Raw genomic sequence first — 17,850 nt, forward strand, 5'->3', positions numbered from 1 at the left:
AGTCTAAGTGCCAGCTCCTGAACTTGGGTCACAATAACCCTACACAACTCTCAAGGCTGGGGAAGAGTGGCTGGAAAGCTGCCCAGTGAAAAAGAACCTGGGGGAGCTGGTCAACAGCAGCCAAACATGAGCCAACACGTGCCCAGGTGGCCAAGGCTGATGCGATCCTGGCTTGTATCAAAAATAGGCCAGCAGTCCCAGGGCAGTGATCATGACCCTGTACTCAGCCACACTTTGAGTCTCTGTGTCCAGTTCTGGGCTCCTTACTACAAGAAATACAGAGAGGTGCTGGAGCAAGTCCAGAGAAGGGCAACGGCACTGGTGAAGGGTCTAGAGAATGAGTCCTACAACAAGTGGCTGAGGGAGCTGGGGGTGTTTAGCCTGCAAAAAGGAGGTTTGGGGGGACCTTATTGCTCTCTACAACTGCCTGAGAGGTGGCTGTAGCCAGGTGGGTGTCAGCATTTTCTCTCAGGCAACCAGCGACGGGATGGGAGGACACAGCCTCAAGCTGAACCAGAGAAGGTTGAGGTTGGACAGTGAGAGGAATTCTTCATGAAAAGGGCTCTTAAAGACTGGGACAAACTGCCCAAGAAGGGATGGAGTCACCATCCCTGGAGGTGTTCATGACTGGACATGGAGCTTAGTCCGTAGTCTAGCTTACAGGGTGGTTATCTGTCAAAGGTTGGACTCGATGATCTTAGAGGTCTTTTCCAACCTAAAGGATTCTGATTTTCCTCATCTTCATTGTCCTTCGAAAAACAAATATTTAGGTTTGACTATGGTAAAATCCAAGCACCTCAAAGGTACTTTTTAGCCTGAGAACTCTCAATGCTCTGCCTAGTTTAACTATCTCTGTCTAACTTTCAAAAATCTAGGTACTATATGAAATATGCATCATTGTTACACTTGTTCCAGTATCGATAAAAATATATACTTCTATCTATCCATCTCAAGGTAGTGGCTGCCATGTTTTCCTTTCCTTGAGGAAAGGGAGTTAATTGCAAGTAGCTCTACCAGTTATCCTGCATTAAGAAGATGGCTTTATCAGAAAATCTTTATTGACTTAACATTCTCTGAAGGAAGAAAATTTACAAAAGATCAGCAATTTGCATTTAAATAGTAACAAATTACATGTAAAATTGCACGCTGTCCCAGAAAACACAATACAAAGTATAAATCTTCAGTTTTTGCAGAAGCTGGCACACTAAAAGCAAGCACGTCAATCATCTCTTCATACTTGGAAGGCTTTCTTTTTGTTTTGTTCTGTTTTAAAGTTGTTCACAGTGTAAGTGTGTCAAGTGACCACTTATTTTTATACAGCTCCTCACCACTTCTTTTAACACCTACTGGACACATCCAAGGAAGTTATCCACAGTACATCAGAACATACACTGAGGCACTCCTACACAGTTAGCAGCAGCTGCTTTAATTTTACACAAAGTCTCTGAGGCTACATTAAAGCCCCAACAGATCAAAAGGGTTTTGTAACTACCAGTATGCTACTGGAGGAAGGTCTGCTGTGCCAAACATTGCCAAGGCAGCACATGAAACAGAACGAGCAAACCACCTCAAAACAAGACCTGCCCAGGTAAAGGGTCTCCAGACAAGGAGATTTGAACAGAGATTGCAAACCTGGTCAGCCAGAAGAAAAGTTCAAGAAATCCCACAGTTGTAATAAATCCACATATGCAATGTTTGATCATGCTGGCTTCAGCAACACCGAAACACTACTCCTACCAACCACAAGAACATCTCTGCAAATGGATTTCTACTGTTTGCTCCAAGATGGGATGCAATCGGATGAGCTGCTGTTCAATTAGTATTGAAGTGGCTTTTCTTTCTCTTCTGTGAAACCACTGCTGAAGACTAGGGAGGGGAAGTAACTTGTTTACCTTGCAGTTCAAGGGGCTGGCAGCTTGAACATGAGCAGCCACCACACTTGAGCTGAATGGTGATTAATTCAGGGTGGTACCTTTTACAGTACAACCAGTATTTATTGTACTGCTTCCTCTAGTTTTGAGCTATTCTTTCTAACCCAAAAATGCAGGTCTATGACATAAAAGGCAGTGGAAAACATTCCTGCTGAGATTAAAGTCAAATCAGAGATTTAAAAAAAAAAAAAAAAAGAATCACAGGATAAGGAAGAGATGAGCAAAAACATTGAACTAGGCTTCAGAATCAAACTGTGGGTGAGAGGAATGGGCCACCTTCTGGACACAGATAAACAGAAGACTATTTATTTAGCTAAACCAGGAAAATTAACTGTGACAGGTTACCTAGAAGCTCATTATCACACCACAATACTGACAGCATGTATGTAATCTTACATAATAATACACATTATTGTGTCAATATCCCTGTTTCAGAAGATGCTACGGATGAGAAGTTTCTGGTCTTGTGGGTTTGGGTTTATTTTAATCTTCAGGGCAAGTCATACTCAAAAGATACACTGTCAAAAAACTATTTTTCCAACTTGCTCTCATCCAGCATAGCGGTTATGGTTTGTGACTTAACCATACAGACAGTTCATGTTCAACAGCCAGCAGCTTGTCATAATTCCAAGGACATAAAGGACTCCAGAAAAAACAAGATTGCAAGAGATGCCTTTTTCAGAATATCTTCAGCAAACTTCAGTGAACCCTTCTGCTCACATCATGGCAAAAAATAATGTATGTCATGCAGAAATCTCCCCAGCAAATACACAGGAAGTATTTTCCATCAATTTTGCAACCCACTGCCTTATATACTTCTATATAGTCAGAAGTAGAGAAACAAGCCCTCTGAAGTCTTTTTACCTTATGAAACAGGTTCTACAAATACTTGCAGCTACAGAACACTTAAGGTGACTACCTCAAATATTGGCATTTATATTCGGGTTGACAAACTCTTAGTTCTGTCCTGAATTCAAAAAGGAAAAAAAAAAATAACTTGAGAGGGCATGTGTGAGTGAGTAAACAAGTTGCTTTCATAAATTGACTATTTATGTATGTATGTAACATGTATGTTACATATGGTCCTGGAGTTACCTTCTGCAGAAATCTTCCCAAGAGGTCATGACGAGAGGTCATGTTGGTGCGGCCACAAAGAATGAGCCCAAGAAAGAGCTCTGGAAGAAGCAGGATATGCAGAGGACGAACAGGGTACAAGCACAGAAAGACCGTGCAGGATAAAAGGGCTTCACCCAACCAGGTGGCAGGAGACCCAGAGTCCCACAGAGGGTGATGAGGAAAGACAGCCCATGGAAGTGGACTACCCATAAACAGTCTCCTGACATCATCATTGCCAAGATGTCTTCCTGAAAGAGCCCATGATCTCCTTCCAGGAGAGCTAGAACATCTTCTCCCAAGCTCCCCCACCCATTCCTCTCCATCAGCCTGAACATAACCTGGAGGAAGGAAACCTCAAGGAAAACCTGGGAGGTCAGGTCTTTGCCAGAGATGGAAGAGGTAGAAAACCCAGAGGCAGGAAAGGGAGATGTTAGGCTTGCCAGGCTAGGCACGAACCCTTTACAATCAATAAAACAGTTCATGCATTGGAAGGCTTTTGTCAGCCCTTGCTCCCTGACCTGCACTGCCTCCAAGCCCTCCAGGCATGCAGATGGCATCACTTCTGCAATGAACCCACAGTGGAGAGGAAAGGGGAACATCTGGCCAGAACTCCCCTAGTGCCTCCCCACCAAGTAACTCGGAGCCAGAGGCAGTCATGACCAAAGGACGGCAGCATCAGTCACATCTGAGGGTGGACCCTCACAAGCCACTCAGCAAGGGGGAGCTTCCCTACAGCACCCCAAGGGCAGTCCTGGGGAGATATGGCTGGCAGTGGGTCCTTGGAGAAGGCAGCATGGCAGACAGTCCGCTTGGATGTAAGCCTTATGAGAGAGAGTAAACATCAGGGAAGCCAGGAGAACACCATGACAGGAGAATGAGAGCCAACAGCCTGGCTGGGAAGCCACAAGGGACAGTGCTGGGACAGGAAACACCTGGACAATTGGCCAGCACCTCTAGGTTCTCCTTTGCTTCTGTCACACTGCCAAGTCCCTCATTTTCCACTTCAATACTTCTTCCCAAAAGAAGCACTCACCATCTTTAAGAAGATTAATGTTCAGAATACCTGTCTTGCTCAAAGAAGTCCCTCTTTGCAGCCAGGTGCATGGGATGGGGAGAAACTTGACACAAATTGGCTAAATCACATTTCTGACCCACTCATAAGCAAACAGTGCCGTTACAGCTGCAGCCAGCACTGGACTATACAAAGATTTCTGGAGTGAGTTGAAGACAACTTCACAAGTGATCAGTGAGCCAGCTGGGGAAGCATTTTCCTGCTTGACCAACAAGCTGGCAAAGCCAACTGATAGACAAAGAAGAGCCATTTGGGGAGGAAGAGGTTGATGGCAGCGGAGATGATGCAGAGATGACAGTAATGAGTAAGCAAAGAGAGCAAGACTACCAGCAGAATCAACAGTCTTGGACTATGAGAAAACAGATTTTTTGGCCTGTTCAAGGATCTGGGTGCAAGGTTCCCATGGCAGACTTCTCTGAAGAACCAAGGTACCCAGGGCAACAATCTGATCTGGCAGGACAGCCTACTCAAACCCCAAGAAAGGTGCACTGTGGCATGCAGAAAGTCACAGGGGAATGGCAGAAAGCCAGCTGAATGGACAGGCATCTCCTGCCTCAGCTAAAATGCTGAAACACAAAGAGCATTAAAGAGGAAGAGGTTACACAGAAAGAACATGGAGATTGTGCACATGCAGAAAAGCTGGAGCAAGCAAAGGATGCCAAGAAAAAAACAAGGAATTGTTATATAGGCAAGTAACGACAAAAGGATGGCTGCTACTGGTTTAGTTAGCTCTCAGTTGTGCACAGGATCCAGCAGCTAAGGACACAAAAGAGCAATGATTTTTCTCCCTCAGTTTTTCTTAGTTCCCCCTCATGTCTCCCAGTTCTTTGAGCACAGTGCCAGCATCTGGAGGACTGAACCATTACTGAGAGCAAAGGAAAGTTAAGGATCAGACAAGCTAACTAGGAGCAGATAGGACTCATTAGAAGATGCTAAGGATGCTAACCAACACTACGCTAGCAAGGCTACTCTCCGTTATCTTCAAAAGAGTAAGTAACTAATCAGAGGATGATCCTGGTGAGTGCAGAGGCAGAGAACACACTCCTCTTCAAAACAGGTGAGGATGACAATATGAAGCACCAGAAGCTGGTCAGCCTTGACAAGTTGGCAGGAGTATGGAGCAAGTCCTTCCAGAAGTCACTGCCTGGAACTCAAAGGACCTACACTGGTTGTTCCAAAGAACAAGTCATATTCATTTGCAATTTTATAGCATTTGTACTAAGGGTCTTATCTCTCAAGAAACCAGAACACTTACACAGATCATGGGTCATTGTGCTGCCTTCTGATTTCATCTAGCTGTATTTGAAGAAACATACTAGGTTTCTTCAAATACATAGTTAAAATTTTACAATACTGGACAATCATATGGGATTTCTGGAACATCTATTTTCATCAGAAGAGGAGGCACTTCATCTGTACTCCCCACAGCCGAAAGCAACCTGCCCCAATATAGCTGAAGGCTGTAGAAAAGTCAACTGAACACCTGAGAAGAACCTACTGCAACAGCATAAAATTGATCAAAAATACCTCTTTGCCTCCACTGAAGTATCAATCCTACAAATCTCATGTGAGCTGAAATAATGGCCTGCCACTCTCCTACTAGCTTCAAGAACTTCTTCAAGAAAGGTGCCAGCACCACTTTGTCAGAAACCCCCTCCTGAACTGTACAGAAGTATTCACTCTTCTGGGGAACTTGCCAGCATGACAGTATTTACTGTATGACTAATATGCATTAATGAAGCACAAATGGACAACTATTTACTTGTGCTAATAACTGAAGCGCCTTATTAGAGCTAGGGCCTCTAGCATGAAGGATTGCCAGGCTCCCCCACTTGCCAAAATTATGTCAAAAAATGGAGCCAACATGTAAGACATCAAGAGCTACAGCCAGTGTGTAGTAGAGTCTTAAGTCATTGTTTAACATTCAGCTCACAAAGGACCAGCATGCTCCAAAACCACTGGCTGTTTCCGAGGGCTTGTCTTTTGATTGTAGAGGCTAGAATTTCAAATATGCACACTGGTCGTACCAGCACACAGGCCAAAGCTATTTTAAAATAGCAGTAAAGCCTGAGAGCTTTGCTGGGCATTTGTGTTCTACCTTTGATTGCTCACTGTTCTTTCAAAACCAGAAATAAAAACGCTGTATCTTAATGCCTCGGATTAAAATATCAATACTATCTAGCATAAAAGGCCATTAATACCAATAATCTGGCCCCTTGTTCATGAAGGATTCCTGAAAGCTGATCAATTTGGTAAAATTCCATCCTGAAAAAACAAAGTCAGCCGTACAAGTCCTTGCTCTGTGCAGCACTTTCCATCCCACCTCTCCACAAAGGGAACATACCTACAACACTAGAAATTAAAGCCCTCAAAAAGTGGCAGGGTTTTGTGGGAACCTACGAATAACTTTTTAAAAAGACCACTCCAGATTACGTTATATTAGGAATGGAAAAGAAAGTTCTTAGGGGTTGCAAAAAGAGCAGGTAAAGACTGTTTTCAGTCATAGCTAGTACTAGCTTGACCTGATATATTTATTCCTAGCTTTACAAAGTAAATGGCACCTTCACCACACCAAGGCCACAGTGAGTTCAGGCCCTCCTTTCTTCTTTGAATCAGCAGCTTCAGTTTGGAGTAGAAAGTCTGCAAGTATAGAAACAAGGATGTCTCTGCCATGAGGCATCACATGAACAAAAAAGTCTGGAAACTGTACCCACAGTTTCTCTCTAGAAACAGGAAAATTCTCTTCTCAGATTTGTTCACAGAAACAGCTTCATTCAGAATCACAGGATTTGGGGTGGTAGTTTGGAGAAGTTTTTTCCTCCCTTCTTTTTAACTTAAAAAATTAAATAAGTAAGTGCTTATGAAATATTGTCCTTTCTTTAAACAAACAGATTCTCTTTAAACTATGTAACACAAGAAAATGTCCTGGGCACAACTTTATGCAAGTTCTGTATCTAGATATATTTCTTGGAAATACTTAAATATAAGGCAACATTATATCACTGGTCTTTTCCAAGGATAGAGGAGATCTCTTTGAGCCAACTGGCATGGACAACAACACTAAGAACTATCCGAGCCACAGTGCTTTCTTGAAAAGTGACAGCTCCAAGTACATAGCAATATTATCTTCCGCTTAAAAAACAAAATAACCTTCTCCACTGGTTACTGTTTACTCATATTTAGAACACAGAACATCTGTGTGAAGAAGGTTCATTAAAAGCAGATCCTCTCAACTATCAGTAAAGTAATTCCAGTTGGTTATATTCAATGCACTTAAAAAAAAAAAAAAAGCTTCCATTCCTTTTCCATTCCTTTGTATTTCAGGTTTCTATCTTTTTATATTTATGCAGGCATTTGAAGTGTGAAGCTGTCTTAGGACTGGTACATCAATTCTCTTCTGTTAAATCAGAGTTGTTATTAACATGAAAAAACTCATACTGGTACTTCTCCAAAATAACCAGTTGGTAAACAGCTTGTTAAATATTTACTCATTTGGAAAAGATCCAACTCATGAAAAAATATGCAGGATTTTGTTTGGTGCTATAGTCTGCTAAACTGATTGTTACTATTGCTTCAGAATGTTCTCATGAAGTTTTGTGAGACAATAGCAGAAAATAGTCTGTTCTTATCAATGTGGGTATGGATATGTTTTCAGTCTTGAAGTATCCTCTCAAAAGCTGCATAGAAGTCAGAACCTAAAGAGACCCACTGCTTTTGATTTTCATGCTGTCACCAATTGACTGGGGTTGGAAGAGACCTCTGGGTGTCACCTGGTCCAATCTCAGGCAGGGCCACCTACAGCTGGCTGCCTGAGATCATGCCTGGGTGGCTTTGGACAATCTCCAAGAGTGGAGATTTCACCACCTCTGCCAGTGCTCAGTCACTCTCACAGTGAAAGAACAATGTCCATTATCAAGGGGGAACCTCCTGTGCTTCCGATCGTGTCCACTGGCTCTGGTCAGGAAAAGAAGCCTGGCTCCATTCTCTTTACAACATTTCAGGTATTTATATACATTCCTAAGATCCCCCCTCAACTTTCTCTCAAGTATAAAAGTAACAAATCGTAGGTTTAAACATGAATGAAAACCAGAGCTAAATCAAGAGACTGCTTGCATTTAACGACAGGGTCAATCTAGTGTTTAAGCATGAAATCATTAACAGGAAGATGCAAAATTAAACTTCTTTACTTTATTTCCTCGCTTGATTTGCAACATCTGTGTTGCAAATTGGTCTATCCTGACCAATGGTAGTAGTAATGCAAGCAGCAAATGGTATGATTGACCACTAGAATGTTCTGAGTCTTTTCTCTTGATGGGTTGAAAAAATTCATATAACTGGACAATGTGGACTGAGCCACTTGAAATTTCTTGCTTGCATTCACCTTCAAAAAAGACTTCATGTTTTGCCAACCAACTTCTGTAAATTAGAATACAAAAGCAGAAGTGCAAACAGTAAGGTACATACTTGTGACTGGAAATGTAGAAAGGTAAACTAATACCTAATACATCAAAAAACAAAAAAAAAAGATTGATTACTATTTCTTGTCAGAAGGGAAACTGCAATCAATTGTATAGAAGCTTAGTGCAAGATACAAATTTCTTTGATGTTATTTTGTTTCATAATAAAGTATTCTGATGATACACCATAATAGTGGCAAGTACACTTCCACTCCTCTTTAAGTGGAGTGTGGTAAGCACCACACTACTATTTCGATGTTAGTGAAAACAACTGGTTTCAGGACAATTTTTTAAACAGACTTCTTTCCAAGAAAAATAAAAGCTAGAAATCTAGCTTCAGTTGGTCTTCAATGAAAACTAACAAGCAGCATCAACTCTATCTGTAAAAACATTTGCAGTCTGCACTCAGGGAGACAGATTTCATAACTTCATATTGGAGGCAACATGTCTTGTAAAAACATTCACTAATGTTCGCGCTGCTTTGTACTTTGTCTGCTCCAGTCCGTCAACCCTCTACACCACATCCATGTAAACTGTTAAAACAAGAGTATCGTCAATAAAAGATCTGTTGACTGACACCATATTTCACAAATCTGATGACTTTCTGCATTGGCAGTAGCAACATTTCAGCTTTTCTTTATGCAATATGTAGAAGAATGATGCAATGTAATAATGCATCTGGTGTTTTTTCACTCAGCTATGCCCAAGGACTTTGAAAGCCTGCTTGTGCACTCTGGTCCTTCCATATTGCCCTCTTAGGGTGAAAAAACCAAACTCCAGGATTAATTTTAAATTTTATGGAAGCAGAATCCTTGTATGTTTAAGCCTAATAAGAGTAAATTAAGCCACCGTATGTTTTGAATCTTGAAAATCATGTATTGGGTTTGCAAGAGAAGGCTTTGGGAGTGGGGGGAAGGACCAGGTTAGCTTCTGTGAAGAAAAAAAAACAAAAAAAAAAACCATCTGCTCAATTGTGTCCTGGTTCTGACCAAGACAGGGTTAATGTTTGGAGTTGCTGGGAGGTGGCATTGCTAAGACAGAGAGGTTATTCTACACCACCTCACCTCATTCCCTGGGGTCAGAAAAGGGGCATTCTGAGAAGGGGTTCCTTCCTGATGAGCAAGCCTGGCACTGGGTCAGGTTCCCTGAGCGTCCTGCATGTGAAATCACTCTAATAAACACTTTTGTTGTCAATATTGTTGCTGTTACTGTTCCTTTTCTTATGTCATGGCTGTTCCCAGTAAACTGTTCTCATCTTAACCTGTCATCTTTGCCTTCTGTGCCTCCAATTCTCCTCTCTGGCCACCCCCAGTGGTAGGGCTGGGGGAGCAGCCCAGCAACAGTGTGATTTGGAGAGCCTCAGTGGGAGAACTAAATCAAGGAGTACCATTCCTAAACCATGACAAGTTACAGATGAAGAGAAGAGTGGAATATGGAGAGAAACAGCTCTGCAGAAACCAGGGTCAGTGAAGAAGGAGGGGGAGGAAGTGCTCCAGGAACTGGAGCTGAGGTTTCCCTGCAGCCCATGGTGCAGACCATGGTGAAGCAGCTGGGTCCCTGCAGCCCATGGAGTCCCACAGGGGAGCCAGAGATGCACCTACAGCCCATCCAGGGCTCTGTGCTGGAGCATGTAGATGCTCAAATGAGGCTGTGACACTGTGGGAAGCCCACACTGGAGCAGGCTGCTGCTCACCTGTGCACCCATGGAGAGAGAGAAAAGCTCACACTAGAGCAGGTTATGCCCTGTGACCCCGCAAGGCACAGCAGCCTGTTCTGGAAGGACTGCGCCCCATGGAAGGGACTTATGCTCATGTGGGAAGGATCCACAGTGGAGAAGTTCATGGAAATCTCTCTCCCTAGGAAGGGCCCCATACTGGAGCAAGGGGAAGAGTATGAGTAGTCCTCCCCCTGAGGAGGAAAGATTGTCAGAGACAATGTGTAATGAACTGACTGTAAACCCCATTCCCCATCCCACTGCATCACTGGAGGGGAGGAGAGAGCAAATTGGGAGTGAAGTAGAACTGGGAAGAAGGACAGGGTAGGGGAAATGTGTTTTTAAAATTTATCTCTATTTCTCATTACTTTACTCTGATGTGATTGGTAATACATTAAACTAATTTCCCCCAGACAATCTGTTTTGCCTGTGATGGTACCCAGTGAGTGATTTCTCCCTGCCTTTACCTCATCCCATAAGCCTTTGATTATGTTTTCTTCTCCCTGCCCAGCTGAGGAGAGGAATGACCAGAACCGTTTTGGCCTGGTGCCTTTCTTACCACAAATGGCAAGCGACATCTCCAAAGAATCGATCCACAATTGTCAAGATAGTCTAACAGTGTCAGGCAGACAATAAGGGCCAAAACATAGGTTTCAACAGCCCTCTCCAAGCCCACTTGGATACAAATTCTGCAAACAAATGTTTTTCATGCAAGTTTTTTAACAATACAAAAGATTTTATGCACACAAACATGGACTGCAGCATGTATACCTAAATTAACACCAAATTACAGACTGTTCAATACCAAAGTGGCAGAGATGACTGAGTCATATAGAAGGCATCTGGATGTCAAAAGGGTGAGGATTATTGCATCCATCAAGGTAATTCTCTAATTAAATTAGAGATTTGTTCAAATCAAAAGGGGTTTTTTTCCTCCCCTTTCACTAAAAGACAAACCCTCTCTTCTCTAACTGCCCAATCTAAGCAAGCCATCCCCGAAAATAAAAAAAGCAAGTTACCCAAAAAACCACACTCAGTAAGATGAAGCACTCCAGAAAAACAATATGCCATGGACTTTGATCAGATGACCTCCAAAGGTGTCTTATAACTTGCTGTATCATTTTATTGAAAACAAGGATCAAAGCTGCCATACTAAAACCTGGAGGACCTCTGCCTAACTGCTCCTCCAGAGAAAGGCAGAGCAATGTTGCTATTGTAGTTCTAGTATTGGCAGCAAATCATCTCCCCATCCACAAATCTGACATCACTGAAAGAGGCTTTCATTACAGTAGCTAGTCTCTGATTAATTCTCTTATGTATTTAATTCCTACTCTTGAAGTGCACAAAGCTTTTCAAGTATGATGTGCACTATTTTGCACTCTTATCTGATCAAGAGGATTATTAGCAATCCTGAAATCCACAGCTCTGTACACACAAGAGAAAGCAATTCCCATTTTCTCCCTACTTTGTGGCTAAGTGCTTGTAGTCCATTTTATACCAAGTTACAAGTTCTTTCTCAAATAAGAATTCAGCTCAGTAAAACCAAACTACATTAATTATTACTGAAGTCATACCTGCATCTTGGTCATGAGAAAACAAACAGAAGGCAGAAGGTGGAAGAAAAACAGAACATTCCTGTATGCCCAAAATTTTATCTTCATAAACTGAGAAAAAAAAAAAAACCTGGGTTTTTTTTGTTATTTATGTCACTGAGACTTGTACAATTAAAGCAAAGGGTTAAGGAACTAAATATTCCCCAAGAGTTCAAGTCACTGCACATAAATACTGTTGTGACTACAGATTGCAAAAGAACGGAAACACAGTAAATCATCCCATTTTTTCTGAGAAATTCTGGGACTATGTTCTGAATTTCCAGGAATAGAAGACAAATACTGCCAATTCTCACTGCTGGATTTTTATTGAAGAGTTCAAGAATCTGGAAAGGACTCTTGAAAGCCACTGAAAGATAGTATTGATTTTTTTTTTTTTTTAAACAGAGCTGGAGATTGTTTCTAGGAGAATGCACTCAGTGTGACTGGTTTATGTGCAAACTCCTGAGAAAGTTAAAAGAAAAAGAAGAAAAAAAAAGCTCTTAAACAAGACCTGAGAGGTTCTGAAAGCAGCAAGCCTTGCAAACAAAGAGCCCAGTAAGAAAGCCAGAGATCTATACTTTGCCCATCTCTCCAAAAATATTTTAAAAAAGAAGAAAAGGTGGATTGGCAGCAAGACATTCTAAAGGATATTCTGTAGGGCATACTTACTTCCCCAGGTTCTCATTTTTCTTGCCTTGAATATAATCCCAACCTCCAATTTGTCAATTTATTCTAATACTGAATTTACAGCATTAAGGTCCCAACCTTGGGATCTCTGGAGCTGTCCTTCATAGTTTCTCATTCACATTAAGTAAGAAAATGTGCTGAAAAAATAGAATACTTCTTTACACTCTAATCTTGAGCATATTTAGTTTAACCTTCTTTCAGCCCTTTACCAACAAAATGCTTTCACTGCAGCCAAATTTGAAAGACAAGTTGATGAAAGCTCCTAAGTCAGATTTAGTAGGGGTGGAAAAACAGATGTTCAGGATTTTTTTAATGCAAACTTCAGTTCTGACAGAAGGCACAGTAGTTGTGAATGGGCTTCCAGAGCTAGTCTTCAAACTGGTTATAAGCACTTAGGGTAGTTAATACACAGTAAGCTTTGACCAAAAATAACTGAGTCACTTTCCCACCATCTTAAGTCACTCCATGTTGCTCTGACACTTCCAGTCTGCTGACAGCCCCAGACTAAAGCAGATTATCTACAGGGCTTGTCAGAGAAAGGGGAGTACCAATGAAAATTCACATTTTTACTTCCTATGAACCACTAAAGACACTGTTTTCACAAGAGAGATTGACACTCAGTTGAAGAATTTGCAGCTCAAAAATGACTGCCTAGAATGTCAAGTTTCTCTTACATAGCTCTCCTTTCCCTCAGCTTCACATCATGACTCAGATGATGCTTTAAATGAAGTGGAAGCATAATTTCACAGTGCATCAAAATTATGAAGTCCAGGCACATCTATTCACATATTCTTTTAAACTCATAGATCCAAGTAGAGTAACAGATTTTCAGGACATCCAATTTCTCAAAGTCCAGTCTATTTTTATAGCTGCAAAAGAAGCTATAAAAGAACTGTTAAGTTTTTCCTGCTATCGGGAAAAGCATTCAGGTACATTCAGCTGACAACTCAGCATGTACTAACATTAGACTTTTAACTAATTAGAGGTTTCCTGTTGGAGAAAAAAATTGTAAGTTGACATATTACACAACATGCATGAATACTAATCTTAAAGAGATTTTTTGGAAATGTTGTTGTTTTTATCTGTTTTTTTCCTTTTCTTCCCAATGTGTAGCTTGACTGTAGTAATCACTACTAGCAATGTTTCTCTTGGGACAAAAGGAAAAGGTTTTAATGTCACATGACACTGTTTAATTATTTCTGTATCTGCAGGGTCCAAAATCGTAACTGAATCGTCAGGGCAGTAATCATATGAAAACAGAAGATAAAAAGTGCAAAGAAAAGATCACATCCAAACTAGCAATTTACAGTTTCATAAAAAATACACAGCAAGCATTATGCCAACTGAAACTGCCCAGGGGAAAAAAGGGAAGTTTTACATGCATTTTTGTCAAGTACCTTTGAATATAGCTGAGGGTTTTTAAAATATACTCTTTGTAATATGCCATATTGGCTGCTTAGATACAGCACAATGACTCAAAAACATAGGATCTAACCAAGTATAAAAATCTCTGCCTTTGTTCCTACAAATATAGCATTCTGCAAGCTGATACATTTTGATGCAAGGCATTTCATTGGGATTGTAGCTTGCCACCTTTTCTTTGGAAACAAGTGCCCTCTCCCAATTAGGAAATGGCTATTTTGAAGACAAATACGAAATCCGTATATATTAATGACAGTCTTTTCAGCAGCAGAACTTGAACACAGGATGGTAACAGAGGCTCTGTTTCCAAAATGTTAGCAAAACCCAGAGAATTGCCAGACAGCTATTAGCAGTTTGATGAAAAGTTTGAATGCACAATCAATCACCAGCACAGAGCAATATGATGCTACAAGCCGACACGAACATGCAATTTCACAACTTACTATCCGATAAGGAAGATGTAAAAAGGAGTCTGGGCAGCCAGCTAAAGCCATTTGTTCCTTCAAATTTTCTTCAAATTACATCTACTGCTTCCCAGGACCTGCAGAGTACAAACAAACTGTCAGAAACCATACTGAAGACATTTCATCAACTTATTATTGAAAACAGTTGGAGGAGGGAGACCAAGAAGATCAAGATGAGGTGATGAGGATTTGCATCAACTTGAAGTAGAAAATGTGCACATTTGCTGCCTGTAGCCTAGCAAACACATTCAATTTGATATTTCATTTAAAAACCCAACATAACTTCTCAGGCTGTGTGGCTCCTGCTTTATTTCCACTGTTTAGGCAAAAATGAAGGCCTCCCTTCACAGCAAAACCCCAGTCATTTGAAAACTGGCTCTCACCACCTGAGGCTATGTTTTCAATTGTGGAAAGAAAACTGAAATCTCTGAGTTAATTAAGATGACAGTCACTTATCACAGAATCATTTAAGTTGAAAAAACCCATAAGATCACCAAGATCATTATGCAGCATCAGCCTTCAAAGCCTGGCTACACAGCTCCTAACCTTTACCCTTTCCTGCCTGCCTTTTCCCCCGTGGTTTTATTCTCACACAATATATCAAACAGACTGTCACATACAAATTCATTCAGGTCTTGCACTTGTTCTTCTGAGTGATTATTAGCAGCAGCTTTGCAAGGTGAGTTGTGTATCCTTTAAAGCACCACTTTGTGATCAAGTAGAGCTTGAAAAGAAATCTGCAAACATTTAGAGGTACATATGGCTGAAGAACTAAAAATAAGAGGGTAAGACAATGTCAAGACAGTTATTATAACTACCTCATAAAAAGGAAACAAAAATAAATCTAAATAAATAAGTAAATAAATAAAGCACTATTTCCTGCTCCAGCATTTCTTCCTACCTGCAGGGGTGGACACACCCCTGTAGTGTAAGACAAGTGATGCCACCTCCAAGTAGATGAAAAAGGTATTACTGGGGAAGAGAAAGCAGGCTGCAAAGCACAGTCACAACTTTTACTTCTACCATGAAAGCAAGCTCCTGTCTGGTATGTTGTTAATTATCAAGTATGTGCTCAAAACAAAAGCCCAAGTTTTAAACAGTCTACTCACTGCTCTCTGGTAAGCACGACCTGTCACCAAACCAAAGCTGTCAGCAAAATTTATGGGACAGCTAAGTGAGGGACAAGGGTAAAAAAACATCTTGGACAAACTGTTCCTGGATGACTTCCTGCCTAAGGCCCACAAACCGTGCACTCATCAAGGAAGCTTTATTTCACTTAGGTCCAGGATGAGTTTGGCTGAGGTATGGTAGCCTCCTCCTCTATCAGTAAGGCAGGCAAACTCCTGGGAATTTCTTTCCAGGAAGTAGTTACTGGGTTTCTGCAGTGATCAATTCATACAGCCAAGTACCCCAGGAGGAAACTGGTTTTGGCAATAGCAAGTCTGAAAATTCATTTAACCAAATATGCACAAATCCGGTTATTTATTCTAGGTAAGTAAATACTGTGGAAAAAAAAAATTAAACCCAAAATCTTACAGGACTCAAAGTCAGGGGGAGGCCACATCAAGCATCTAACTCTGTAGACACGTTACTAAACTTGCACTATTGCTTGTCTTTGAACATATAAAGAGTGGTCTACAGCCTTCTAACTACTTCTCCACACCTAAAAGTTTGCAGTCAGTTTTAAAGATTGATCTGAAGATTTCACTTTAATCACCCAGTTTGTTCTGGGAGAATTAAGCACAGATTTAACAAAAGCTCTTAAAAGCCTTTTCACTTGGGGGAGTACTATTGTTTTTTCTTTCTCATAAGCACATCTACAGAGAAATTAGGCAAACCACTGAAATAGCTGTTATGAAGTTGGTAAAATGCATCAATAAAGAAATCTGTATTACTAGCCTCTAAACCCACCAAGACTAAAGAAAGTTAACATAAAGGGGGAAGGGAAAAGAATTGAGCTCTGCACTTCAACAGTTTTATGTTTATTATCACTTCAGTATTTAGACATCAGGAAAAGGCACAACATCTGCAAATTTAATGGTAGGTTATTTAGGACTGAATATCAAAATACTGGTCCTTTGACATTTCAGCAAAAGGCTCCAATTCACTTACAGCAAGACAGATTAAATATGCTCCAAAACAATACCAGACCAATTTGTCTACTCTAGGGCGTGCTGCAGTTTATGCCACAGCTCCATTACACCAGTGGAAGATCATAAATTACCTCAAACAATAGTTGGAGTCAAGACTGCATAATTCATCAAGAACCATTTGCTTTGCTGATACATTCTTGAGGATTCATTTGTTAACACTGCAGAAACAGAGGAAAGCAATAATCTCTAGATGGTATCATTCCTGGTCAGTCACACATTAACACTGATTTAAGATCTCATCTCTTTTGATCTGTCTAAAAACAGTTTATCAACCTAGTCCTACCCCAGGAATACAAAAAACCCTTTGCTCACCTTTAAGACCTAAGTCCTTTATACCACATCAACAAGTAATAAATTTCATAGGGACAGAACTCTACACCAATTCATGTGTTTATGACCTTAAAAAGAGAAACAAATCAATTTTTCCTGTGCTGTTGTCTTTATACATGGTATTTAGCATGTCACTTCTCATCAGAGACTGTAGCTGCACACAGACATACATGTTCTTTCCATACAATTTACACAGCACAAATCACAAAGAGGTATTCAAGTGGCAAGTTACTGCCCTTTTCCTAAAATGCCTTAGATGAGGGAGGGAAATTCCAAAGGATTGTAAATAGGAAACAAGCTATGTAGTCAATCACTGTTAGAAAACTCAGGACATTCAGTGGTGAGAACAACTGTCATGCAGCATTGAGCGATGCAGCCTGTGCACATTCAGAACCAGGAGATTTCATGTGCTTTTATTGGCTTCAGAGCTCTGCCTTGGACAGAGGCCCTGAAAGAAGGACAATCAAGATAAACCACATTTCAAAGGTCACGAGACTAATTTTTGGTATAACATTCTCCAGAATAAAGAACAGACTATTGTGAGGCAAAGCTTTGATATCTCAGCCTCTCAAAAGTGTTAAACAAACTCACACGACCTAAAAGATTGATATTAATCCTGCATGGAAAACACTGCAGGTATGCACCCTGGAGATTGTCACTGCTCTGAATGGGTTGTTTATGTCACAATCAAATTACTCAGCTAACCAGCAGATTAACTTGTCTCTTAACTGCAAATTAAGCCCATCACCAGGTATGTTTTTCTGATTTATCACTTGTTATCTGCACATTCCCAGCAGAGGAAATGGTATCTCGCCCAGCACTCTGGAAGCAGACACAGCCTACGCACCTACGGATACTGTGGTAGGAAAATGGCAGGGGTATGGTCACTTTGCCAATTCAGGAAGTTTTCCA

The 17,850-nt window shown here is 40.9% G+C and overlaps 1 protein-coding gene across 2 annotated transcripts in view; it reads right to left on the reverse strand.

Moving 5' to 3' along the window:
- The window catches only part of GRB10 (growth factor receptor bound protein 10), a 145,474-nt gene that overhangs the window by 94,766 nt on the left and 32,858 nt on the right, over nt 1-17,850 (reverse strand). For both annotated transcript variants that reach the window (XM_071454847.1, XM_071454839.1), the window contains one exon: nt 14,435-14,532. In XM_071454847.1, coding sequence (XP_071310948.1) covers nt 14,435-14,485 — 51 coding nt within the window. In that variant the 5' untranslated portion in view covers nt 14,486-14,532. The remainder of the gene's footprint in view (nt 1-14,434; nt 14,533-17,850) is intronic.

Source organism: Agelaius tricolor, unplaced genomic scaffold (assembly GCF_023055355.1).
Source record: "Agelaius tricolor isolate 1412-34295 unplaced genomic scaffold, bAgeTri1.0.p SCAF_2, whole genome shotgun sequence".
In the NCBI taxonomy this organism is placed as follows: domain Eukaryota; kingdom Metazoa; phylum Chordata; class Aves; order Passeriformes; family Icteridae; genus Agelaius; species Agelaius tricolor.